The sequence below is a fragment of the Pteronotus mesoamericanus genome, unplaced genomic scaffold (genome assembly GCF_021234165.1).
Source record: "Pteronotus mesoamericanus isolate MK-2021 breed Mesoamerican mustached bat unplaced genomic scaffold, CSHL_Meso_final contig_25, whole genome shotgun sequence".
NCBI lineage: Eukaryota > Metazoa > Chordata > Mammalia > Chiroptera > Mormoopidae > Pteronotus > Pteronotus mesoamericanus.
In genome coordinates, this window is record NW_026555105.1 from 38,485,686 (window position 1) to 38,512,708 (window position 27,023).

General features: G+C 41.8%; 1 protein-coding gene across 1 annotated transcript in view; it reads left to right on the plus strand.

Moving 5' to 3' along the window:
- SLC24A3 (solute carrier family 24 member 3) overlaps positions 1-27,023 on the plus strand; it is a 545,985-nt gene that overhangs the window by 370,078 nt on the left and 148,884 nt on the right. Inside the window, exons 4-6 of the mRNA XM_054574120.1 lie at positions 20,682-20,756; positions 24,577-24,661; positions 24,959-25,062. Of these exons, the coding sequence (XP_054430095.1) occupies positions 20,682-20,756; positions 24,577-24,661; positions 24,959-25,062 (264 nt within the window). The remainder of the gene's footprint in view (positions 1-20,681; positions 20,757-24,576; positions 24,662-24,958; positions 25,063-27,023) is intronic.

Sequence of the window (27,023 nt, forward strand, 5' to 3'; positions counted from 1 at the left end):
TCATTACTGTGTGACAGTTTCCATACATGTGGCCCCCACAAATGCAGTCAAAGAGAGGAAAAAGCCTGCTAGTCTTTTCTTCTGTTTTTGTAGAGAGAAAATATGAATGATTCTCTATTTCAATTCAGTTGGTTCCACCTTTCTAACAGGTTAATTAAAATAACATTGGCCCTAGCAACAATATTACTCAGCACTCTGTTGAATGCTTGCAGCAGTCAAGCTATCATGCTAAAATTTTGCATGCATTGTCTAGTTTCAAAACAACCATATCTGGTAGGAACTATTATTTTTCCCATTTTACAGAAAAGGAAAACTGAAAGTATAATGAGTTTAAATACTCACCTTGGGTCACACAGCTGAAATAAGGACCCAGGTTATACAATTCCTGCATTGTAACCACAGTTTGTCTCTGCCTCCACCAACTTATTTACACTGGGGGAGAACAGGAGTAATCAGTTGGGATTTTTCTTTTTCTTTTTCTTTTTAATTCTCACTCAAGGATATGTTTTTTTGTTTTTATTTATTTACTTATTTTTTCAAATACATTTGTCTCTGCCTACCCCCTACTACTTTCCCTTGCCCTCTCCCTCCCTCAACTTTTCCCCTTCGGTTTCGTCCATGAGTCCTTGCTATATGTTCCTTGACTTTCCCCTTCTTTTCCCCCGCCCCCCCTCCCTCCTACCCTCTTGACTCTGTTGGTTTCTTTTCCTTTGGTATTGCTGGTCTTATTTTCCTTGCATCTTTGTATTGTTGGTTAGGTTCCACTCATAGGTGAGATCATATGGTATTTGTCTTTCACCCCCTGGCTTATTTTGCTTAGTATAATGCTCTCGAGTTACATCCATGCTGTCGCGAAGTGTAGTAGTTCTTTTTTTCTTTCTGCTGCGTAGTATTCCATTGTGTAAATGTATAATACTTTTTGATCCAATCATCTACTGATGGGCATTTAGGTTGCTTCCAACACTTGGCTATTGTAAATTGTGCTGCTATGAACATTGGGGTGCATAGGTTCTTTTGAATTGGCATTCTGGGATTCTTAGGGTATAGTCGCAGCAGGGGATTCACTGGATCAAAAGGCAGTTCCATTTTCACCTTTTTGAGGAAATTCCACACTGCTTTCCACAATGGCTGCACCAGTCTGCATTCCCACCAACAGTGTATTAGTGTTCTCTTTTCTCCAGAGCCTTGACAGCACCTGTTGTTTGTTGATCTGTTTATGATGGCCATTCTGACCGATGTGAGGTGGTACCTCATTGTGGTTTTGATCTGCATTTCTCTGATGGCTAGTGATGCCGAGCATCCTTTCAAATGTCTCTGGGCCCTCTGTTTCTCCTCCTTGGAAAAGCATCTGCCCGGGTCCTTTGCCCATTTTTTAATTGGATCGTTTGTCTTCTTGGAGTGGAGTTGACTGAGTTCTTTATATATCTTGGAGATAAAACCTCTATCTGATGTATCATTAGCAAATATATTTTCCCATACAGTTGGCTCCCTTTTCATTTTGCTGATGTTTTCTTTAGCTGTGCAGAAGCTTCTTATTTTGATGAGGTTCCACTTGTTTATTCTTTACTTTATGTCCCTTGCTTTAGGAGACATATCAGTGAAAAAACTTGCTGCATGGGATATCTGAGAGTTTCCTGCCAGTGGTCTCCTCTAGGACTTCTATGGTGTTGCGACTTATATATAAGTCTTTTATCCATCTTGAGTTTATTTTTGTGTATGGTGTCAGCTGATGATCCAATTTCAATTTTTTGCATGTAGCCGTCCAGCTCTCCCAACACCGTCTGTTGAAGAGGCTATTATTGCTCCATTTTATGCTTCTGCCCCCTTTGTCAAATATTAGATGCCCATATGCACCTGGGCTTATTTCTGGGCTTTCTATTCTGTTCCATTGGCCTATGGATCTGTTCTTGTGCCAGTACCAGATGTTTTGAGTATAGTGGCTTTGTAGTATAGTTTGATGTCCAGTGTTGTGATCCCTCCTACTTTGTGTTTCTTTCTCAAAATTGCTGCAGCTATTTGGGGTCGTTTATGGTTCCATATAAGTTTTTGAAATGTCTGTTTTATTTCTGTGAAATATGTCATTGGTATCTTAATAGGGATTGCATTGAATCTATAAATTGCTTTGGGTAGTATGGACATTCTGATGATATTAATTCTTCCAATCCATGAGCACCGTATATGCTTCCATTTATTTGTGTCTTCCTTAATTTCTTTCTTCAATGTTGTATAGTTTTCTGCATACAGGTCTCTTACCTCTTTGGTTAAGTTTATTCCTAGGTACTTTATTTTTCTTCTTGCTATATCGAATGGTATTTTTTTTTCTGATTTCTTTTTCTATTTCATTGCTGGTGTACAGCAATGCCTTTGATTTCTGAATATTGACTTTGTATCCTGCTGTTTTGCCAAACTCACTTATTAGGTTGAGTAGTTTTTTGGTGGAGTCTACAGGGTTTTCTATATACACTATCATGTCAACTGCAAACAATGATAGCTTTACTTCCTCCTTTCCTATTTGGATGCCTTTTATCTGTTATTCTTGTCTGACTGCTGTGGCTAGGACTTCCAATACCATGTTGAAAAGAAGTGGTGAAAGTGGACATATTTGTTGTGTTCCTGATATTCGAGGGAAAGCTTTTAGTTTTTGCCCGTAGAGTATGATATTGGCTGTAGGTTTTTCATATATGGCCTTTAGTACGTTGAGGAATGCCCCATTTATTCCCATTTTGCTGAGTGTTTTGATCATAAAAGGGTGCTATACCTTATCAAATGCTTTTTCTGCATCTATCGAGATGACCATGTGGTTTCTGTCTTTTCTTTTCTTTATGTGATGTATTACGTTTATTGATCTCCATATATTGAACCATCCCTGCATCCCTGGGATGAAATCCACTTTATCATGGTGGATAATCATTTGAATATATTGCTGGATGTGGTTTGCCAATATTTTGTTGAGGATTTTAGCATCTATGTTCATCAGTGAAATTGGCCTGTAGTTTTCTTTCTTTGTAGGGTCTTTATCTGGTTTTGGGATTCAAGTGATGCTGGCCTCATAAAAAAGAATCTGGGAGTCTTCCCTCCTCTTGGATTTTTTGGAATAGTCTGAGAAGGACACGGGTTAGCTCTTCCTTAAATGTTTTGTAAAATTCTCCTGTGAAACCATCTGGCCCTGGGCTTTCGTGTGCCGGGAGTTTCTTGATTACTGCTTCAATTTCCCCAGCCGTTATCGGTTTGTTCAAGATTTCTGTTTCTTCCTCCTTCAGTGGTGGAAGATACTTTTCTAGAAATTTGTCCATTTCATCCAGGTTTTCAAATTTCTCGGCATATAATTGTTCATAGTAGTTTCTGACAATCCTTTTATTTCTGTTGTATGAGTTGTTATTTCTCCTCTTTCGTTTCTGATATTATTAATTTGGGTCCTCTCCCTTTTTTTCTTGATGAGTCTGCTTAAAGGCTTGTCGATTTTACTTATCTTTTCAAAGAACTAGCTTCTGGATCGGTTGATCCTTTGAATTGTTCTTTTCATCTCTATGTCATTCAGTTCTGCTCTAATCTTGACTAGTTCCTTCCTTCTCCTTGCTCTGGGGTTTATTTGTTGTTGTTTCTCCAGTTCTTGAAGTTGTAGTGTGAGGTCTTTTATTTGAAATGTTTCTATCTTTTTTAGGTAAGCCTGTATTGCTATGAACTTCCCTCTCAGGACTGCCTTTGCTGTGTCCCATAGGTTTTGGACTGTTGTCTGTTCATTTTCATTTGTTTCCAGAAATTTTTTTTCTTCTCTTATCTCATTATTGACCCACTCATTCTTTAATAGTCTACAGTTCAGTCTCCATGAGTTTGCAAGTTTTTGAAGTTTCTCTTTGAGGATGATTTCCAGTTTCAAGCCCCTGTGGTCTGAGAAAAAGTTTGGTATTATTTCAATTTTCCTGAATTTGCTGAGGTTTGCTTTGTGTCCTATCATGTGGTCTATCTTTGAAAAACTGCCATGCGCGTTTGAAAAGAACGTGTATTTTTTCTTCTTTGGGATTTAAAGTTCTATATATGTCAGTTAAGTCTCTTTGATTCAATGCGTCATTCAGCTCCACAATATCTTTATTAATGTTTTGTTTGGAAGATCTGTCCATTTTTGACAATGGGGTGTTGAAATCCCCTACTATCAGTGTGTTGCTGTCTATATCTTTTTTGAAGTCGTCCAAAATTTTCCTTATATACTTGGGGGCTCCTCTATTGGGAGCATATAAGTTTACAATGTTGATGTCTTCTTGATAGATTCCTCCTTTAAATATTAAAGTGCCCCTCTGGGTCTCTTTTTATGGCCTTTGTTTGGAAATCTACTTTATCTGATACAAGTATGGCAACCCCGGCCTTTTTCTCTTGCACATTTGCTTGGAATATTTTTTTCCATCCCTTTACTTTCAATCTGTGTAGGTCTCTTGCTCTGAGGTGGGTCTCTTGTAGGCAGCATATGTGTGGGTCATGTTTTCTTATACATTCAGCTATCCTGTGTCTTTTGATTTGGGCATTTAGTCCATTTACATTGAGAGTTATTACTGATAGAAACATTCATTTTTTCTCTTTGTACCTGTGTTTTTCGCTTTTTCAATCTTTTTTTTTTTTTTCATCTTCTTAGGCCAGTCCCTTTAGTATATCTTGGAATGCTGGTTTGGTAGAGATGTATTCTTTTAGCCTTCTTTTGTCTGGGAAACTCCTTATTTCCCCTTGTATTTTAATGAAGAGCCTAGTTGGGTAGAGCAGCCTTGGTGGTAGGCCCTTGCTTTTCATGACTTGGAATATTTGTTGCCATTCCCTTCTTGCGTGTAGTGTTTCTGGTGACAAGTCAGCTCCTAGGCGTATTGGGACCCCTTTGTATGTTACTTTCTCCTTCTCCCTTGCTGCCTTGAGGATTTTCTCTTCGTCTTTGATAGTTGCCATTTTAATGATGATGTTTCTTGGAGTGGACCTCCTTGGGTCCCTCTTGAGTGAGGTCCTCTGTGCCTCCTGGATCCATGAGACCCTTTCTCTTCTCAAATTAGGGAAATTTTCCATCATTACTTTTTCGAGGAAGTTCTCTATACCTTGCTCCTCTTCTTCTCCTTCTGGTATCCCTATTATACGGATATTATTGTGTTTCAGGTTGTCTTGCATTTCCCTAAATGCCTCTTCTTTTTTTTGAACCATTTTTCCATTTCTTGTTCTTTCTGGGAGCTTTTATCTGCCTTATCCTCCATTTCACTGATTCGATCCTCGGGTTCATCCAGTCTGCTTTGTATTCCTTCTACTGTGTTCTTCAATTCAGAAATGGTATTCTTCATATCTTCTTGTGTCTTCTTGATAGTTTCTGTGTCCTTTTCCACGTTGATATAGTTTGCTGTAAGATCCTGATAGTTTCTCTGCAGTTTCTCATAGTTGTCTTTGAGCTGGCTGAGCTCATTTAGCTTCCTTAGAACCATCATTTTGAATTCAATATCTGATAGTTCCCTTGCCTCTATTTCATTTAGCTCTCTCTGTGGGGAGTCCCCTTTTCCACTCATTTAGGGGGAACTTCTTTTTCTTCCCATTTTTGTGAGAGTCTGTTAAGTAATTTACTTATTTTTTTTTATCTATTTTTGCTTCTGCTTCAATTGGGCCGTCTAGATTACCTGACTTTGTGGATTAAACTTCTATGATAGTAGGCGGGTCTTTTTATTTATTTATTTATTTATTTTTCCCTTTACTTTTCTTTCTGGGCCTGCCTCTGATGATGTCAGTTGTTGACCCTATATAACCTTGGGTCGTTTGTTTGAGCTCTCCAGGGGTCTATTGTCTGTGTCTGACTCCTGCTTTGGTCAGCTCTGTGACCCCTTCGGCCAGGGATCCACTATTTCTGTGGATCGCTCTGCACTCTCACACCGGCTCCTTGATCATGCTCCTTAGCCCGGCAGGATCCCCCACCTGTCTGGGCTTGCGCGTGCTTGCCCCACCCCAGGGGGCTTATTCGCGACCTGGTGTACTCATCTGGCCCCTCAGGCTGGCGGGCACCCCGGCACTGGTCAGTTTAGGGTCTTCTGTTGTGTGCTTTCCCTGCTTTTGGCTCTTTGGATGCGTTGCCTGCCCTCACCAAATGGAGACTATGGAAATGGGAGGAAGTCAGCTCCAGGACTCTCCGGTTAATCCTGTCTCCAGTCTCTCCTCCAGGGACTCTGGGCATCTCTGTGACCCTTTCTGCCAGAGATCCACTATTTCTGCGGACCACTCTGCACTCGTGGGCCCACACAGGTTGATTTACACCTGCCCTCGCCGATCTGCACACTCCCTCGCAGGCCCCATTGGTGCCAACCTGTAGGAGGCCTTGTCGGCCAGCGCGAGCCCTCGCCAGCCCGTGCGGGTCCACACACACGCTCGCCAACCCTCGCCGGCCACTCGGCACTAGTGTGCGTGCCTGCATTGGGTGATCTTGGGCTGTCTATTATGTGCTTCTCAGCTTTTGGCTCTTTGGGGGTGTGGCCTCTTCCCGCACAATGGAGACTACAGAACGAGAAGGAGTCAGGACTCCCAGGTTCCTCCTCCCATTCTTTCCCCAACACCTCTGTCTCCAGTCTTTCCTCAGGGGTCTCTGTGCAGTTCTGTGACCCCTTCAACCAAGGATCCACTATTTGTGCTGACGGCGTTGTAATCGCAGGGAGTCTGGTTCGTGCATGCCTGGCTTCTCCCTCTTTGGGGGGTGCCCTGCCTGCCCAGAATGGAGACTACAGAATTGGGAGGGAGTCGGGATTCCCGGTTCCTCCTCCCATTCTTTCCCCAATGCCCCCATCTCCAGTCTCTCCTCTCAATGCAGCTGTGTGACCGCTTTGGCCAGGGATCCTCTATTTCTTCCAGCCAGTCTGCACTTAGCCCCCCAGCTCACACGCACACAAGCTGTGTGCAGAGTGCACAAACGGCAGGTTAACTGATTCCCTTTTGCCTGGGCAAGATGGTAGCTGTAGAGTGGGAGATGCGTTATCACTGGGGCTCCACCAGCTGCCATCTCAGTTCTCTTCACAAAGTTTTCCTCACCAGTCTTTTCCCAGGCACCAGCCCACCCTGCTGCCGCCTCTACCCAGAGATCAAGGAGGGTGGCTGCTACTGCAATTTTTGCATTGGCCTTTAAATGTCTCTTTGCATCCCCAGCCACCTGTCTCTGGCAGAAAGTGCCCCTAAGCTTTTCGGGGTTGCGTTTTGTCTGTATTTTCTTGGTTTTAGCTGCTGTAGTTTAAGGGTCCCTGTTTATTATTCAGACCCCGTTCTTCTCAGGGGGAGCTAACTGGCCGTTTCAATGTCCCTCTGTGCTGGTGCCCGTGGGCACCCAGCCCACCCTCTCGAGCCTCCACCTCACTTCTCACCTATTTGGATGTGTGAGAGTTGAATCCACTGTCTGTCTACGGCTCCAAGGCTCCTCTCCCACTATCGTTCCATTGTTTTCCAGGTGATTACTCCACTATTTAGTCACAATTCCAGTTTTGTCTTGGGAGGAGGAGGTCAGCGTGACTCCCATTCACTCCTCTGCCATCTTCCAGATCCTGTACATGTCTCGTTATCCTAAATATCTCCCAAGGATATGTTTTTATTGATTTGAGAGAGAGAGAAAGGGAGACAGGAAGGGAAGAAGGAAAGGAGAGTGGGGAGAGAGAGACAAACAGTGTAAGAGAGAAACATCAATCAGTTGTCTCCCATATGCACCCCAACCAGGAATCAAACCTGCAACCTTTTGGTGTATGGGATGATGCTCCAACCAACTGAGCCACCTTGCCAGGGCTCCACTGGCAAATTTCTTCCACTCCTGTTTTTTAAGTTGCAGAAGAGAACTGAAGAAACGTGAAGATATCACTGTTCCCCAGTCCCTTTATAAACTTAAGGGAATTTATTTCCCTTTTGCTTCAGCGTGCTTTACCCCATGCTTTTGGATCATCTCCTGTGTTCTTATTAGCAACTCAGATTCTTGTTTTTTCTCAGCTTTGGGGGATATAAGTGATTAAATTTTAGCTCTCTGCCTTAGAGCCACAGCTCCTAACACTGGTGTCAGCATCTACAAATGGCAGCAATAATCAGGCCTGCTTATTATCAGTGACACTGTTGCTCCAAAAATAGGATTTTTAGTAGATGGTCTGAGAGCATCTCTGTCTTGAGTGCTGATTGCTTTCTAAGAGCACACCAGGTGAACAGAACTCAAGAAGAACATCCCAAGACCAGCAGTCATTTGTTCTGTTGTCCAGGTACAAAGGATTCCTTGGAATATCCCTGAACATCAAGATAGCCTACATCAGCAAGAGGGGAAGGAGCCTATGGGCCCAGCTAAGCTCATGGTCTGACAAGAGTTTTGAACCTCCTAAATAAAAGTCCATAGTAAACATCTGATAATTATTTAAATACATTGTCATTGAAGTGTGAAGTTGGAAGTACTATAATAGAAACTTTAGTCTGGCTTTGTTAGCTGCACTAGACTGAAGCAATAGAATGAAGATCAGAGTTTAAGGCCCACACAAGCCTGTTGGCTTTGTTCATTTATATAAATAACCCCAGACTGGATCCCTATGCACATCCATCCAGCCTTTAGCCCTTTATACCAGTCACAATCAGAATCAGGCTAGGGACCCATATGACCCAATGTAGCCATTTATCACTAATGGGAATCACCTTCCACTCCAAGAGCACATCCTATGTTCCTGGGTCAGATCTGGTAATAGGACACACTAATGACATAGAGTTAAGGAAGTGGTCCCAAGCACACTGACATGGCTCTCAACCACATGCCTAATACTAGATTGCAGGGTGGCCATTTGACCTTCTTAGGAGGCCCATCTACCAAGAGCCTTAAAAACATCAGTATAATAAATGGGAAAGACGATGTCACTTAACTTGGATTTCCATACAACACAACTGAAAATACATAAATTGATCTCCTCAACCTGACACAAACAGCCATCTAAAGTAGAAATAAAGACTGTCTTCCTTTTTTTGCTACTGCCAACCTGTTTGTATACCTGCACTTTGTTAGTGCTCCCAACATCCCACCAGCTGAGATTTTAAAACTGAACAGTACTTAGTGTTTATCAACTTTGAATAAAATGTTTCACTATCTAAATGTTAAATAGTAAAACTTTGAACTCACTAACAGGAAGCTGCCTACTTTAGAGTAGTTTTTTTTTTTTACAAGAGAAACTTGAAAAGAATAACAAGTACAGAAAAATGGGGGAAGATGTTGCAGAATATTGATTATGCTTACACCAGTGGAAATAAATTAGTAAGAGGCTTAATTTCTACATACATTTTTTATTAATAAAAGATTAGTTTTCTCTTCCATACTCCACTAACTAAATGTTGAATAAATATTTAAAGAACATGGGTTTGAAGAGGCGCCAGATTACGAGCCTGCCAGGGGAGCCCGTGTGTTAGGCCGATTCTGTTTTTGGAAGTCCTGGCTGCTCACCCATGATTGGCTTGCAGTTGTACTGTTTGATGTTAATCTGGAAGCTGTGGTGTCCACCAGCTCCCAAGACTGTGTTTAGAGAGAGAATACATGAAAATGACAGAAAGACAAGAATGCAAATATCTTGATAACTATAACTAGACTGGTGTCTTTCAAAGGCATAATATTGTACAATAAGCTTAGCTCTAAGTCTGGCTTGAAAACTCCTACCTGCTTGTGGTTCCCCTCAGAAAGGCTGAGCTCAGGTTACTAATAAAAACTTTGAAAAAAAGAAGCAGTTTTTCAGCAACCTGGAAGTAAAGAGTTCCACCGCATTGCAGATAACTGAGTAAATTTCAAAATTTCAAAGTCCTCCAGAGAAGTTAAATCCTCTAATATTTACAGTGCATCCCTAGGGTAGAAGTCATTGTACTCATTTATTTTTCTCAAACAATCCTGAAGAGGAAAGGGCAGGTATAGGCAACCAAGTCTGTTGCCAGGAGGTTTTTACAGCAGATTTTGAGAACCCCCACAGAATATGCCACTAGGGTTTAATGGGGAGTTGGGTAGGGTGTCATTGTAAAGTGGTACAGGAAGAAAGGGAAGCAATAACTTAAGAACTAGAGGTCATGAGAAATAGTCAAGCCAGTGAGCATTCTGAACCTTCAGACCACTCCTCCTCTCTTGCTGCTGGAAGTACTTAACAGGTTAAAGCCATGAGCTCTGGCTTGGCTTGGATTGGAGGCATGCAAATTGGTTGAAGTCCAGTTTCAGTCATGTACTAACTCCGTGACCTTGGGATTATATTGCCTTTGCCTCAGTTTTTTGTCTGAAAGGTGGGGATAACAATAGTATTTACATCAGGGTATAGTTTAGAGGAAACCTTTAAGGCAATCCTAGGCCCAGGGTCATATTCAATAAATGTCAGTGGTCATAATCATCACCATCATTATCATTATTGTCTCAATAATATTACATGAAAATCCTGTCATCATCATTACAACCATCATCATCATCTTCATCACATCATCAGATATTATCCCATCACTGTCACCCTCATCATTATCATTATCATTATTGTCAGCCTCTTCATCATCACCATCATCATCAATGTCCCAAGCATCCATCACCTCACAGTCACTATCATGACCATCATTATCATTGTTGTCCCCATCATCACATCACAAACACTATCATCACCATCATCCTCACCATTAAATTAACCATCATTACCATCATCAAAATCATTTTTATCATCACCATTATAAGTTTCATATAGTGGAATCAACAGTGATTTCCTTTCAAGATAGATAGTTTGCATTTAGGCATCCAAATATCTTAGCCTGGAATATTTGATATTCCCCAAACTGATCTTTGCACATTTCTGCAGCCTCATGTGTCTCTGCTTTCTCTCTCACCAACAGTCTACACTCCAGCAATAGTGAATAGTTTGTAGTCTTCAGCACACCTATGTTAATTTATGACATTGTGCTTTTAATAATGCTGTTTCCTTGTTTAGCCCATTATTTCTGGACTATTTTGCTTGGCTAATGCTTGCTTATCTTCTTGGACATGATATAAGCATCAACTCTTCCAGAACATACCCTCCCCTCACTGTCTAAAACCTAGGTTAGGTGTCCTTCCTCTAAACTCACATAGAATCCAGTTAATAGTTCTGTGTTGAGCTTTAATACCAAATGCTCTGCTTCCATATTTAGCAGATATGTTGGTGCTCCATCAGATCAACCTGAATCCTCCTTACTAGTTTGTGTGCCTCTTCTACAGTTTGGTGTGCTTCGTTTCTCATAGATTACCCCTTTGCCCTTTAAAGAACTATCTTGTGTTGCTGGAGCCACTTCACCAGGATGCATTGAGTGTGGAAGATGCCTGGGAATTTGTGATCATAATACATTAAATTCAAAGTCTAATGTCATAATTCGTAACTACCATTTTTGAAGGAGTGATGAACATTCATGAGGTCTCTGCAACACCAGTAATCTTATGTAAAATGTCTATGATTTCCGTTGGGGACAGATTCCCAGGTCTTTCCAGCATTCCTGTAGCTTACTCTTAGTGGAAGGATATACTGAATTCTGCTTAGTGTTTAGCGAAAACAAAGATGCATTGTTCCCATACAAATGAACAAACTCCTTAAATCTTTCTAAGTACTTTTTGATGGGTTTGGGGGTCCAGGGACCTCATGTCAAGAGCCCCCATCTCACTGGAGATCTCTGTAGAGGGAGAGCTTGGGCTTGAGAGAAGTTAGGGGAATAGAGGTGCTCCTCAAACAGAGCACAGACAGTCCTCTTCCTGAGACAGTGAGTGGTATGATGGTTAGGAGCACGGATTTGAGAGGAAGGTCACCTGGGTCCAAATCCTGCCTCCTCTGCTTTCTAGCTGTGTGACCTGGAAGGTTATTGAACTTTGTTCCCACCTGTGTGTGAGGCCAGATTAAGCCCAGTGTCCCATCCTGAGGTCATTGAGGATCAATGGAGAATGCATACATCTGGCACCCAGTGAGGCCTGCATCAGCATCAACCCAGCTATATAAGCCTGTCCCGAAACCTTCCTTTAGTGTATATTGAGGTGGAAGTGGGAGTTATCACCCCATTTTTTTGAGAAAGAGACAACTGATAAAGCATTCTTCCCCCACTGAAGCATTTCTACAGGGATGGTAAATCTCTCATTCACAAAGCTCCAAAACATGACCCCAACCAGTATGGTGACCTCCAGGAACAGTAATCAGATATGGGCCTCATTTGAACATCATGAAGACTTCTTTCAAGTGACATAATTATAGGTATGCTAATGGAGTAGATACATTAACATGTATTCATCCTTTAGTATTTGAGTTCCTGCAAGAGAAACCTATTCAGTTGGCAATGGTTTTTGAAGACCCGCACAATGTCAACTAACAACATGACCATGTGGTTGGGGGTGCTGGTGACTTAGGTAGAGAGTCCCCCACATACTAACAGAAGACAGTTATTTCTACAAGTGGCCCATCTTGGTTTCAAAGTGCATTGAGTTCCTTCCACAGTCTTCCTTAACTGACTTCTCTCTTGTTTTAATCTAGGCTCCCACAGAAAAAGACCCTAAGATAAAGCATGTAAGCGGTCATTGGGGGTAGAGGGAAACAATCAGCAGAGGAGGAGGAAGTGAAACAGGAAAGGAAAATTGCTAATAAAAGGTATTTGCTCAAAGTTTCAACACTGTGGACACCTGGAGCTTAATTCAGTTGGAGTCCCAGGGAGGTTGCATAGAGTTAACACTCCAGGGAGCAAAGGAGCTGAGTACTTATGCACCAACTCCCATCAGCCATTGTTTGAAGGCTCACAGGAAGAGTAGTGCTCTGACACTTCTTCATTGCTTTGTGAAGGTTAAATCAAAAGTCTTCAGCCCTGGCTGGTGTGGCTCAGTGGATTGAGTGCCCGCCTGTGAACCAAAGGGTCCCTAGTTCAATTGCCAGTCAGGGCACATGTCTAGGTTGCAGGCCAGGTCCCCAATAGGGGGCATATGAGAGGCAACCACACATTGATGTTTCTCTCCCTTTCTTTCTCCCTCCTTTCCCTTCTGTCTAAAGATAAATAAATAAAATCTTTTTTTTTAAAAAAAAAAAGGTCTTCAAACAAATGGAGACAGATTCTGACATTTGAAAGTCAGTGTAATGCTCTAAATAAGGCCTAAACAATATGATAGAACTAGGGGCACCCCTAGCCACCTGCTGCATTCCTCTTCCCTGTAACTACCTTCAACCAGATCCTCTTGTTCAGAACCTTAGTCTGACTCCAATGCTCAGTGTTTCTCTATTTAGTCACTAGATACAGTGAGTGTTTACCGTCAGATATTGTCTGTAATGGCAGCAGAATCCAAAAGTGGGTGTATCAGTCAGTCCCAGCATGGCATCATGGAACCATTAGATACAGAGACCATAACACAGGGAACTGATTTAAAATAAATAATTGTTTTAAGTCTAATTACATGTGATTACTTGAAACTATGAAAAAAAAGAGAAGGGAAAAGATATTTTCTGGTTTTCTTTCAAACCACAATCCCTGGGAGATTTAGAAGAATTTCCACCAAGGCCAGAGTTCTATAGATCTTCCCTAAGAATTGCCTCTCCACCACCTTCATTGAAATTAAAGACAGAGTAATGTAAGTGCAGATGATGTAGTAAAAGGAAATTGTCTGTGAAAACCGCTGACTGGAGATGCCACATAAAACAGCAGGGTTAATGTTATGCTGTTCAGGTACATTTGTCCTCACAGTTCAGAAGCCCTTCTGTATATCAACATTTCAGCTACAGCTTGCTCACCTCCATTAAGCCACAGGCCACAGTAATTTCCTGTTACCTTAGGTATTTTTCAGTTTAACCACTGTCACCAAAGTTCTCTAGTTTTATTAGTCCCCATCAACCTCTAAAATTGCCTGATAAAATAGTATTTATCTTTCAGAATCCCAGTCTAATAGCCACTTTCTCTGTGAAGACTTCTCTGACCTCCTTCATTACCTCTGCCTAGCAGAATCAACCTTCTCTGCCCTGTATCAGCTAGGGAGGCATATAGTTGCAAATGCAGAAACCCCAACTAGCGGCAACAAGGGGGTTCATTTTCTTACACAGTAAGAAATGCAGAGAGAGAAATGGTTGGCATTAGGTCAGCTGGTGGATTGCATCGTCAGGGCTCTGCCACCTCTAACATATTGGTGTGTATCTTCATGCTGGTTGTCTCATGGTCAGACAACAGCTGCTACCATTCCAGACATCACTTCCAGGTTCAAAGCAGAAAAGAAGGGTTACCTTAGTTGGCTCTGTTTCATATTCTCATTGGCCAAAACTGTGTAACATGGCCATGGCTATTTTCAGAGATACTAGAAAAACTGAGTATATTGTCACCCTAACTCCAAAAAACCAGAAAGTCTGTTTTCTTAGACTTCTCATTATTGTTGTTTTCACTGTAGCTCTTTCTATCACCTTGCCTATATCTGTTACCTATTGCCAAAATAATGCTGTGTAACAAATGACCTCAAAACTTCAGGGACATACAACAATAAACACCTATTTAGCTCCTGGGTCTTTGGGAATTAGCTGAACCAGTCCTAGATGGGCTCACCACTGTCTAGGGATTAGCTGCTTGTCAACTGATTCCTGACAGCCTCTTTAGGACACCAGGGGTGACTTGGCTCTGCTCTATTGTCTCCAGCAAACTAGCTGGAGCATGTCCTCGTGGCATTGTCCTTGTTGGATGAGGTGTTTTGCTGTGTTCAAACACCCTTGTTCATTTATTTCCATTCATTCGCCACAGCAGCCTTGTACACTAATTAGAGAGCACGGTGTGACTGGTCTTGTGTTGAAAGCTCAGCAGGCTAAGGAGAGTTGCTGAAGATCATGCAGCTTAGAAATATCAAGTCCAGGACTGGATGTTGGGTCTTTCACCCCTCGTTGCCTTCCCCCACGGCTCCAGGCTGCCTCTCTTTAAGCTATGGCTGTGCTAGTCACTGCTAGTCCGGCATTTCCCTGATGGCTTCCAAAGGTGACAGCAGCTACTCTGTGAGCAGCACCCTCTTTGGAATCCATTCACCTTGTATAAATTGGGCCCTTGTTCTGTGTAAGCCTACCCTGAGACTGTGTGGATGTGAACCTATGAAGGACACAGCTGCTGCCCTTCCAGAGGATGGAGGCCAGGTACATGGACATACACCATGGCTCATGGTCCAGGCAGCACATGATCAATGCCAAAGTACAAATTCCCACACCAAGGGCCCTGATAAGTCCCAAGGGAAGAAGAGTACCTGTGATCATAAAGCTTGAGTTGCTGCTCAAATAGAACCCCACCCTCTTCTTCAACACCCCCTACTCATCAGACCTAGAACATGTCCCCTGTTGCTTCTTCTGTTCACTATATCTTAGCCACAGGCTCAGATTCCAGGGTGTGTTGCAGCATATTTGGATTGTCCCAGGGTATTGGGTCAGCTTCAGCATTTTTGAGATCCATATCTATCTTGCAATTTTGTAGTGCACATTGTAAAAATAATAAGATTTAAAAAGAACCTTATCCAATAATTACACATCTGGAAAGGTATTCTAGAAATGAAAAAGGACATGTGTTTAAAGATTTTCATTATAGCAATGTTCATGGTCTATTCATTTATTGAGGAAAATAAGGAGCCACTAAAAATAAAAATGTAGATGAACACATTCAAACATTTATGTAGATGGCATATTTGTATGTGAGCATGCAATCAAAATAAGACTTTTAATAATAGAAAAATAATAATAAAGAACATCAATGGCTCTTACCAGCAACCCATGAAAGTGGGATTCTGAAATTGTACTTGCCTGAGTGTGGTTGGGGAAGACAGCTTATAAGTAGGCAATCTGAAAATAGAAAATGGAAATTGGGTGGTGAATGGGAAATGACCTCTGCACAGGGACACAGCTGGACTCCTTGTGAAGGCTCAGAGAGAGTCCTGCCTTCTCTGAGGTTCAAATCCAAGCCCTGCCAGTTGATAGCCATATGTCCTTGGACAATATGCTATACTCTCTGACTCATCTGGGAAAAGGAACTAGTAACTCTCTACCTCCCATAGGAATTGAGAGAATTGAATGAGATTATTTCTATAAACATGCCTGAATTCCTAGCCCAACAAATTGTGGCACACATCATTATCACCATCATCATCATCATCATCACCAGTGATAATACATCTTTTGGAAATATAAGAATTGTCAAATCAACACAAAGATGCCTCACTCTCTAAAACATTTGAGCCAACTGTAATTACGGTACCAGTAATACCAGTAAGTTCTCTGCACCTTTTTTCCCCCTCTGCATCTTTTTTTAAAATTTTATTTTAATTTATTTTTTCAAATACATTTGTCTCTGCCTACTTCCCTCTGCATCTTAAAGTTTGACTTTGTACATTTGTTTTGTTTGTTTGTTTTTGTTTTATTGGTAGTAGTGACCTCTTTTTAGAGCAATTTTAGGCTCACAGGAAAACTGAGCAGAAAATACAGTTTCCTTATCTCTCCTGTACCCCTTCCACATACACAGTCCCCACCCTGGATCAACATCTTCAGTTTTTGTTTGTTTTTCCAGTGGGAAACTGATTTCCTGTGGGTAACATGGCAGAGAGTAAAAACTTTCTTGTAAGCAAAGTGGCAGACCTGTCCTCAGATACCGGGAGGTAGAAAGGAGGCCCATCACCTACTAGGTCTCTCCAGGTGTCCACAGGTAGTTGCCACAGGTGTTTGAATGAGTGGGAGTCCATGCCTTATGCTGCCTTGTGCACAAGAACTAATGTGGCTTTCTTCTTTTTTTTAATTTTATTTTTCAATTACAGTTGACATGCAAAATTATTGTATATTAGTTTTAGTTGTACAAAATAGTGGTTAGACAATCATATACTTTACAGAGTTATTCCCAAAGATATCCACCTGGTATCATACATAGTCATTATGAGTGGATAAAATGTGGTGGTATACACATACAATGGACTAATACTCGGCCATAAAAAAGGATGAACATTTACCATTTGCAACAGCATGGATGGACCTACAGGGTAGTACGCTATGTAAAATAAGTCAGACAGAAAAAAACTAATATGATTTCACTTATATGCAGAATATAAATAGCAAAATAAATGAACAAACAAATCAGAAACAGAGTCATAGATAACAGAGATCAAAATGAGGGCTGCCAGAAGGGAAGGGAGCCGGGGGCTGAGTGAAAAAGGCAAAAGGATTAAAAAGTACATATTGGTAGTTACAGTCATAAAGCATAAAACAGTCATAAAGATGCAAAGTACAGCATAGGAAATACAGTCAACTCATGTAACTTGACACCAAAAAAACAAAAAGCCAATTACATAATGGGAAGAAAATTTGAGTAGACACTTCTCCAGAGACAACATACAGATGGCCAATAGACATGTGAAAAGATGCCCAACATCACTAATTATCAGATAAATCCAAATTTAAACCACAATGAAATGCTGTGTCACACCTGTCAGAATGGCTACCATCAATAAATCAACAATAAATAAATCTCCACATCCTGGTGAGGGTGCAGAGAAGAGAGAACCCTCATGCACTGCTGGTGAGATTGCAAATTGGTGCACCCACTATGAAGACAATATGGAGTTTCCTTAAAAATATTAAAAATGAAACTGGCTTATGACCTACAAATTCCACTTCTGGGTATATATTCAAGAAAACCCAAAACATTATTTTGAAAGGATATATGCACCCCTATGTTCATTGCAGCATTATTTACAATCAACAAAGTATGGTAACAGCCCAAGTGTCCATCTGTAGACAAGTGGATAATGGGACTTTCAATAGCCATCAGCCTTGACAACACAGAGAGTCTGGCAAATCTATTTCTCCTCCCAGTCCTAGTGTTTGATATTGCAACATTTTAGACAGAGCTTCTTGCCTCGAAACAGGATCAGTTTGTAATATTGGAATGTAATATTGGAGAGATGGTTTATGGGCTTCCAAGTGGCATTGGCTGTTTCAGTGAGTTGAGAATGGCAGCTATAATTGGCTTGTTTAGTCTTGGTTAATCCAAAAGTGTGCAACTCTGTATTCCATTTACTACATTTGGCTGTCTTTTCAAAGGTCGTAATAAAACCTGCTGATCATTATGACTTTTGCAAGTCATTATGCAAAAGATGGTTTGAGTCCATTGCATCTTGGGAATGTGTATTCTGACTCATCTACAAAACTATAAAATACAGCATTAATTTTTAATTGACATTTTCAAAAAAATACCCCAAAAGCAAATAATTTTTTGCAGTTATGAACAAACCAATAAATAGAAAGGTTTTTTAAGGCTTCTCTGCATGCCAGGCTTCCCAAGATCCTCAGAGAGTAGTAAAGTGTAAGGCAGAGTGACTACCTCTCCAATCTCCTATCACCTACGAAAACCACACAAGAAATCCAAATTCAGGGTAGACAAACAAAATAAGGATAAAATACAAGGAAGTCACAGCAACTAACGGAGAAACTATTTTGATTTATAGCCTTGCAAGCCCTTATATGTAAATACACTTATGTATGTGCATTTACATATATATACATTCTTATACATAATTTAACAAAAAATTAGATTGTACACACTGTTTTATAACACTTTTCATTTAGCAATGTAGTGTAAAATGCTTTTCCTTGTCACTAAATATAGATTTACATGATCTCTTTTAACAGTATTCCATTGAATGATGAATTATAGTTAAATAACCCTTCCTTTGTGGTATATTTTACTAAGTTTTGATAATTTATTACGGTCAGAATTTTGAAAAGAATATCCTTAGTACATATGTTTTTGTGCAATTGTCCAATATTTTCACAGAATCGGGTGTTAAGATGTACTTTGGAATCTTAAAATCTGTTTGACAAGACAAAACACATACATGTTAAAAAAGAAAACAAGTGCATAAAGAGAGGAGGGGTGTCTAAATTAGTTTGATAGCCAAGAATCAAAGGCCAGAGAGACAATTTCATGCTTGGGTTGCTACATGAGGCTTCCTGAAGGAGAGTTGTAAGTGACAGAAGTTTAACTCAAATCAGCTAAGTATAAAAGGGTATTGTATTATCATCTCATGAAATTGAAAGTCCACTTTGGTTTCAGACTGGGCTGGGTCCAGAGTTCACAAGGCGTCATTGGGTACCTGTGTGTGTGTATGCCATCTCTTGGTGAGCTGCATTCTCAGGCAAGCTCTTTCTATATGGCAGATGCCTCAAGGAGCTCCTGATTCCTGTGGTATTTATATGTCATAAGGAGAGAACTCCTCTCTCCCAGCTTCTCTGTTGATTCCTTGCAGACCTTTTGCTCACCCACCACTATGTGAAAGGAAATGGGTATTCTGGTGGCCAGTCTGGGTCATGTGCCTTTGCCCTGTGGTGAGGGAGGTGGGAAATGTGAGACTGAAGGCCCTTCCCATGGAACAATTCTCAAAAGGAAAAATCCTAGATGGTGGAAAAAATGAGAGGATGCTGGAACTTGAAGGATGAGCACCCATATCCATTAGATGCTTTGGGCTGCAAGTCACAGAGAAATTTCAAATCAAATTAACCTGCTTGCCAATATGTTATGTTATGAAGTCTGGAGGTGGGGTGGGCTCTAGCACCCCATGATCAGTGGCTCAGTGAAATTGTTAAGTTGACTGAGGGTTGACTTCATCTCAAATCAGATTTCCCTCAATATGGATACCAATGGCAATTAGGAATCCCAGTCTCTTTGTCCACAGTCAACACTTGAGGGTAAGAAACAGCTCCCTCTGTCAAGAACTATAAAGCCTTTCCTACCATCTGATTGGGCCAGCCTGGGTCATGTGCCCACCCCTGAACCAAGAGTGGTTCCTGGGGACTACTACACACCAATTGGCCAATCTGTATCTACTCTGGTAGGAAAAAGTGGGGTTGCCTTCCACATGGGATATGGTAGATATTTGAATGAAAATGAGGTCCTATTAGAAGTTCTGGAGGATGGACACTGGGTGGCCAACCAACAGTGGAATCCAAGTAAGATTTCATTAGTTAGAAAGGAAACATGGAATTGGATAAGGTGAAAGAGGTGATTTATGGCCTGGTCACAGGTGACCAAAAATGTGGAAGTAAGGTTACAGAGACTATCCTGAAGGGAAGATAAGAGTGAACAAAAATCATTTGGAAGTATTCATTTATTTATTCCTTTATTGCACATATATGTATTGAATATTTACTATGCACCAGGCCTTGGGCTGAGTGCTGAGTATAAATGAGGTAGATATAGTTCATATTCACGTGGACTTCTATTGGGGAAGAAAGACAGCAAACAAGTGAATTTCACATATAATATCAAGAAAAAAACAAAACAGGATCGGGGATGGAGAGAAATGGGAGGGAGGAGAGCACAAGGCTTCTTGCATAGGTTAATATTGATCCCAGGTTCTAAGGGATGTGATAGAGTCAGGCAAGATGATCTTGGGAGAATGTGTTCTTGGTAGAGGGAACAAAAAGTGCAAAGCCTATGGGGCAGGCATCCATGGCATGTTTGGAGAACAAGGAGGAGGACAACGTGGAGAATGGTACACAGTAATGTCAGAAAGGAGGGGTGAGATCGCATAGAACTTTGTAGGCATTGCAAAGACTTTGTTCTTACCCTGAGTAAGATGCTGAATTCATGGTGACAGAGGATGTTATTGAAATGAGAGTGGCCAGACCCTCAGCCTGTGGCTCTGCCCTAACTCTGAATTTAATCGCTTCTCCTCTCCTCTCTTCCAGGCCATGTACATGTTCTATGCGCTGGCCATTGTGTGTGATGACTTCTTCGTCCCCTCCTTGGAAAAGATCTGTGAGGTATGTGCCTTGATCTTCAGCATGTTTGAGCTGGGCAGTGGTACTGCCCCAACCTGCTCCACCAAGGTCCTGGGGAGCCCTCTATGCAACCTGGGATGGGAACACCAGGCATCAGCATGCTTCAGAGCAATGGGCAATATTAGCACAAAAGCTCCATCAATCTGCTTAGACTTTCAGGGCACCCATCCATAGCCGGGTTTTTACCACATGGCCAGCTCTCCCTGTTCCATTTGGCCATTACTCATGGTGCTTTTGTGTTCTGCTTCCAATTTTCTTTTCCTCTTTTAAATTTGGCTCTTCCTTTCTCCTTGTCGCTTCCTCCACCTTCCTCTCCTTTATTCCCTTCTGCTTCCATAACCCTCCCTTGGTAATATATGGGGTCCTTGTCGAGTGAGAAATCTTCAGCCACACACATCTGTCACCCTTCCTCTGTGTTTATGTACAGAAATGCTCCAAGCAGAGGTCTAAAAGGCGAGAAGATGAAAGAACTGGCCACAGAGACAAGGAAATGGACTCTGTTCGAAATCCGCCCAGTGACGCCAGGCTGAATACCAAGTTAAACCCCTTTCACCAGAAAATATTCAGCATATCTAGAACTTTTTCATTCTCTTTCCTCTTTAATTTCTTTGTCTTTTGAAATGTAGTTTCCTTTTTCTGGACGCTTTCCATTTTATTTTATTTTTAATTTGGAATCCTTTTTTTCAGAAGGGCTCTCTCCCAGATGTACCTCCTATCTGGAACTCACGTTTCTTTATGTAGTTTTCAAACTTTGTTTTCCCTCCCCTTTCCTTTCTTCCTCCCCACAAGTGTCAGAATTCACTATGTCTTGGGGGCCAGCAGGGAACAGCAGTTTCATTTCTAGTAAGTTTTCAGGTGCTACTGAGGCTACTGGTCCAAAATCACACTTTGTGAACCACTAACTTGAGCAGTTCCTTCTATATCCTGGAAGTCTGTTAGTTTTGTGTACCTAAAAATAAAAGAATGATTCCACAATAACCCTAGAGAGGCCCCAGGAATGGATTCCTTATACAGTGAAAGTAGGAGAGGAAGGAGTGAGGTGATATCTGCGGTGAACAGTGGATAGGTGTGGAAGCCCTTTGTTCAAAGTGAGTTAACTTGTAAACAGGGCCACCTCATGTGGAAGATGTAGAAGTTCTCAAACCCTTGTAATTGGGGTCATTTGCAATCTCTGAAATATCACCATTTGGTGCTTTATTTTTTACATAAAGCACACTACTCTCTCTCTCTTTTCTACACAACTTTAAAAAAATAGCAAAGACCGTCTTCTACAAATGTGCGTATTGGGATGACCAAGAAGTCCATTACATTTTTTGTGTACAATGGCTCTATTAGTGTTTAGTTGTCTTTAACTTCACTCTAAACAATTTTTGTCAGATTGTATTGTGACAGCTGTCATATCAGTGTGCATTTAAAAAAGCCATCAAAATTGGTGAATTTTTGTGCAGCCATTTTAATATTGAAGATGGAAGAAAATAAGCAATGTTTTTGGCATTTTATGCTTTATTATTTCAAGAAAGGTAAAAATGCAACTGAAATGCAGAAATGAATTACTTGTGCAGTATGTGGAGAATGTTCTGTGACTGATCAATTGTGTCAAAGTGGTTTGCAACTGACATTTTGGCCAGATAATTCTTTGCTGTAGAGTTGTCTTATACATTGGAAGATGTTTAGTTGCACCCCAGGCCTCTGCCCACTAGAAGCCAATAGCAGGAGATAGATGACATACTAAAAATATCCAAATCAATAATTATTGGTGAAAATGGAAAATGTGTCTTTTATTTTACAAAACAAAAATGTAACAGACTTTTTGGCCAACCCAATACAGTTGTCAGAATGTGTGCTATTCAATTGAGGAAATCCATGGAACCTGCAAGCACACCCAAAGGAAACAAGATGAGACATATCTTAGTCTTTGTCATCTAAGTGCTGTAGGGTGCAAAGCAACTCCTGATTGACACACACAGTGGGCTGGATGAAGTGCAGGGACAATGGAAAGTGCAGAGAGAGAAAGGGGAGGAAGGGTCATTCGGTGAGGAGATCAGGGAAAGGCTCATACAGGGGCTGGATTGGAGCAGCCCTGGGAAGGAGAGTCTCAGTGGCAATGCATTTCCAGGAGTGGTATTTTTGAGCAGAGAAGAGTCTGAGATGTAGAACCAATCCGCGAACCCAGAACCGGAATCGGCATGTGGCAAGCCTGGAGAATGCCAGCCTGGGGTGTGAGGAGCTGTTCAGTGCCCAGGAGGGAGCTGGGAAGGCTTTAGACAACTATGTTCTGGTAGATGGCAAGAAATCTAGAGACAGAAAGACCCCTCAATGGTCATTCTAAGAGTCTGGTGAGATGTTGCTGGGGCAGAAGTGAATTAGGAATGAAAGAGGAGGGGAATATAAGGAAATACGAAGGAAGAAGCCAACTGAGTGAGTGAAGGAGAGAAATGAACTGGAGATGATCCCCAGGTGTGGACTCCAGAATTAACACCCCATCCAGAAGCCCAAGCTGGAGAAGACACAGCAATGCAAGGCTCACAGCCCAGGGCAAGTCTTGGCAAACCACCCAAAGAAGCTCTCCTTGGTGTGAGCTCTCCTTCCCACAGACTCCCTTTTCCTGGTGAAACAGGATGCCAAGGTGCCCTCACAACCACACCTTTCAATATGAGGTATCAGCACCTCCATCTTAGGGTCTCCTCAGAATTCCATGTGAAGTTTAGTTGTTCAATCAAGAGTGAGGAACCCCAGCATTTCAGATCAACATGCTCCCTTGGGGATCCTGCAACAGAATGTTGCTGGTCAGGGGAGCCAGTAGCCTATGCCAAGGCCATGCTGCCATACCTCCATGACTGAGCAAGGAAGTACAGCAGCCGGTGCCTCTGGGAAGAGTGTCCTTCAAGTGGAGTATCTCTTAGCTGGGATGACAGAAGGAACTGGCTATTTAGTGACTGCCAGTAGCTCTCTTTCTGAGTCATGATTGAAAGCAGAAAAGCTAACCATGCTAACCATCATCCTCTAATGTGTATTTGTCTTGTCTTCTTGCAAGGGACCCCTGGATTAACAAATAGGGTGACCTGGAGAGTTTGTTGAATAGAGTATCTTGGCAGGCTGATGCCTCATTACTTTCGACTCACCCCTCACTCTTCCTACCCTAGGCTTTTAAGGTTGCATCAAAGATGGAAATAGGTTTCAAGGGGTGACCCTCCCCCATTCCCAAGGCCCCCATAGCCTCTTACAATCAAGGCTCAAAATGTGGTTACCATGAGCCTAATTTAGCCTGAAATTGGCATGGTATTGAAAAAATCAGGATATTTTACATTTAAAAAAATGCGGATTTTTGGCATTTCTTAAAAAGGATACATAGATGAAAGGAAACTAGACTTCAGGTGGTAGGCATACAGTAGAGTATATAGATGTTATATTATAAATAGAGACACCTGAAACTTATATAGCATTGTAATTAACCAATGTCACCCTGATAAATTTAATTTTAAAATAAAGATATTTGGCAACTCAGTAGGAACTGAGTGGTGCTGACTTTAGAAAGGAGGTAAGTGCCCACTTCACTCCTCCCTGTTACCCGCATGGCCCCTGGGGCCATGGGGGTTTGGGACCCCTAGATCAGGCAGCCCTCTCCCTGATCTTGCCCCTCAGGGAGGACAATAAAAAGAGCTGTGGCATACCCAGGAAGATCAGTCAGGAGTGGCCAAGCTCTGGGGAGGAGGTGGAGGAAGGACCAAGCTTGAAACCTGGGAGTCACAGGGTCCCCAGGAAGAATTCGACTTACCTGTGCTTTGTCCTTGCTTCTCCATAGCGCCTGCACCTCAGTGAAGATGTAGCTGGGGCCACGTTCATGGCAGCGGGCAGTTCAGCCCCAGAGCTGTTCACATCCGTCATAGGTAGGTGATGACCTGGGAACAACTCAGGCTTGCCCTCTAAAGGTCAAACACTCTGTGGTTGCTTTTAATTATTATTTTATTAAAGTAATGCTTTTACTTTGCATGGGCATGTCCCAGATCCAATGCTAATGCTGCTGTGGGACAGTGTACCCAATGGAGATTAGAAAGCTCTCTCCAATCCTCGACTATTTCCTGTAGATCCTCCGTGAACAGTCTAACACTTAAGAAAGCTCCTCCACACAACCTTGGAATACTACTAGCCACAACATTCAGGCTGATGTTGGGACTGTGTTTCAGGTGTCTTCATTACCAAGGGCGACGTGGGAGTTGGGACCATTGTGGGCTCGGCAGTGTTTAATATCCTGTGCATCATCGGAGTCTGCGGGCTCTTCGCTGGACAGGTAAGAGTGAAAGCAGAAGGTGTTGTCTCAGGAGGGGCAGCATGGAGGTGAGACAGAGGCCAGTCTGGCAGAAGCCTAAGCAGCATGAGGGTCAGTGGTCTTGGGCAGTGATGATGTGGGATCTCACACCACAGGCTGCTCATCCAACTAGACCTGGAAATTCTCAGGTACCATCATTTGGTTTCTGAATTGATGGAATACGGAGTGCCCAGGTTCACATAAATAATTAACCAGACTGAAGATGTGGGCCACAAATCTGAAGTTGTTACACTCATTTTTAAATTATTGATCTGAACTGGAAGATCTAAAACAGTATTAGGTATGGTTTTGCCTCAATGGAAATAAAATAAATAAGAGAGATAGGAGAAAACAGGAAATAACACAGCTTTTCTTTCCTGCTAAAAACAACTTACATTCATCACAGTTTAGGACCCTATCTTTCTTTATCTACAGCCTTCAAGCATTTTACTTACATGTTCACTCTAGCTTACTTTTGGGTTTATGACAGGCTTTGCATGCTTGCATTTTATTTATTCCACTGCCACGGGGGTGTCACGGGGTCTTTGTCCTTTAGGAACCCTGGTATGTGTTTCAGAAAGTCTTGGAAAGACACCCCAAAGTTGTCTAAGTGTGAGGCTTTCTAGTATCCATGCTATGGCAATGGTAAATAAGGCTTTGTAACCATCCTGCCAGCTCTCATGTCCTCATTCCTTTGTAGGAATTTTATTTAGAAGCAACACAGTCTTCAGTTCTCTGCCTTATCACCAAGAACTCTGAGTATCTTCTAGGAAAAATGGCTTCTTGAAGCCCATCGAGGATACTCCACTTGCAGTATTGAGGTACCTGGTGGTCTTAACCAGCTCCTTTGCTATGGAGGATACAGAGTCCTGATAGAAGTGGCTGGTTGGAATTTTCTCCTACACCCTTTCCCATGCCCCTCTGTCATTCAGCCAGCCAGCCAGGGTATCAAATGCTACTGGTCTCTCTAACACAGACTGGAGAGTGTCTAAAGCAGGATGCACTCTTCCACACCATTGATGTTCTCCACTGCCGTTTTACTTCCATCTTCTTCATGCCAGTTTATTTGTCTGGGCAGCCTGATGAGTTTGTTGCTTCTGGGTGACAGGCAGCGGGACACCTTGATCTCATCAGGAGTCAGTTCCAGTGCCCACAGGTGCACAATTACTTCTGAAAAGGGACAGCTGTGTCCACATGTGCCCAAGTTGCTGGACTGAACATTTTCTTCATGTTTTTGATCAATTATCTCTTGTCTTAGATTTTGTGGGCCCACAATATGGTGTTTTTTAGATGTCCTATAAATGTAATTAGTACAAAAAGTCTCTGTCTTTGCCTTCACTTCCTTTTGTACTTTACTTGCTCTCATCTGAGTTGGAGATGAACAGTCACATCCTGCAGAAAAGCCTGTTGCTTTAGCACTCTCTTAATTAGCATTGTCACCGTTAGTGGTATGACTATTAGCCTGGCTATTATTAGTGTTGTCATTCAGTTCATTAGTCATTTGTACCTGAAATTTGACACAAAGCCAAGCCCAAAGAGGGAGAAATGATGTAAGGAAATGAAACAAATGACTAGGACATGTCTAGTAAACGCCATACAATTAATTACATACAATTGGTTTGAATGCATTTGTATTTCATAATTTATTAGCAATGCAGTTAATCACTGGCATTGCTAGAACACCTTAAAAGGCAAATTGCTTCCTGAACTTTCGCAAATGCTGGAATAGCCACTTTACCCTTCTGAAAGGTCTCTGCCAAGCTTATCTCACAACCCTGCAACAGTCATGGAGAGAAGTAGCCCATGTGATGATTCTGGTTGCCAACCATTCCTTCCATCTTTCCTTTTCCTGTGCTCACTTGAAGAGTTCCAAAGCCCCACAGCTGTCTTCTTCAGACTTTTTAAAATCCCCAAAGTTTTTGCAGAGGAAGCCAAACGATGTT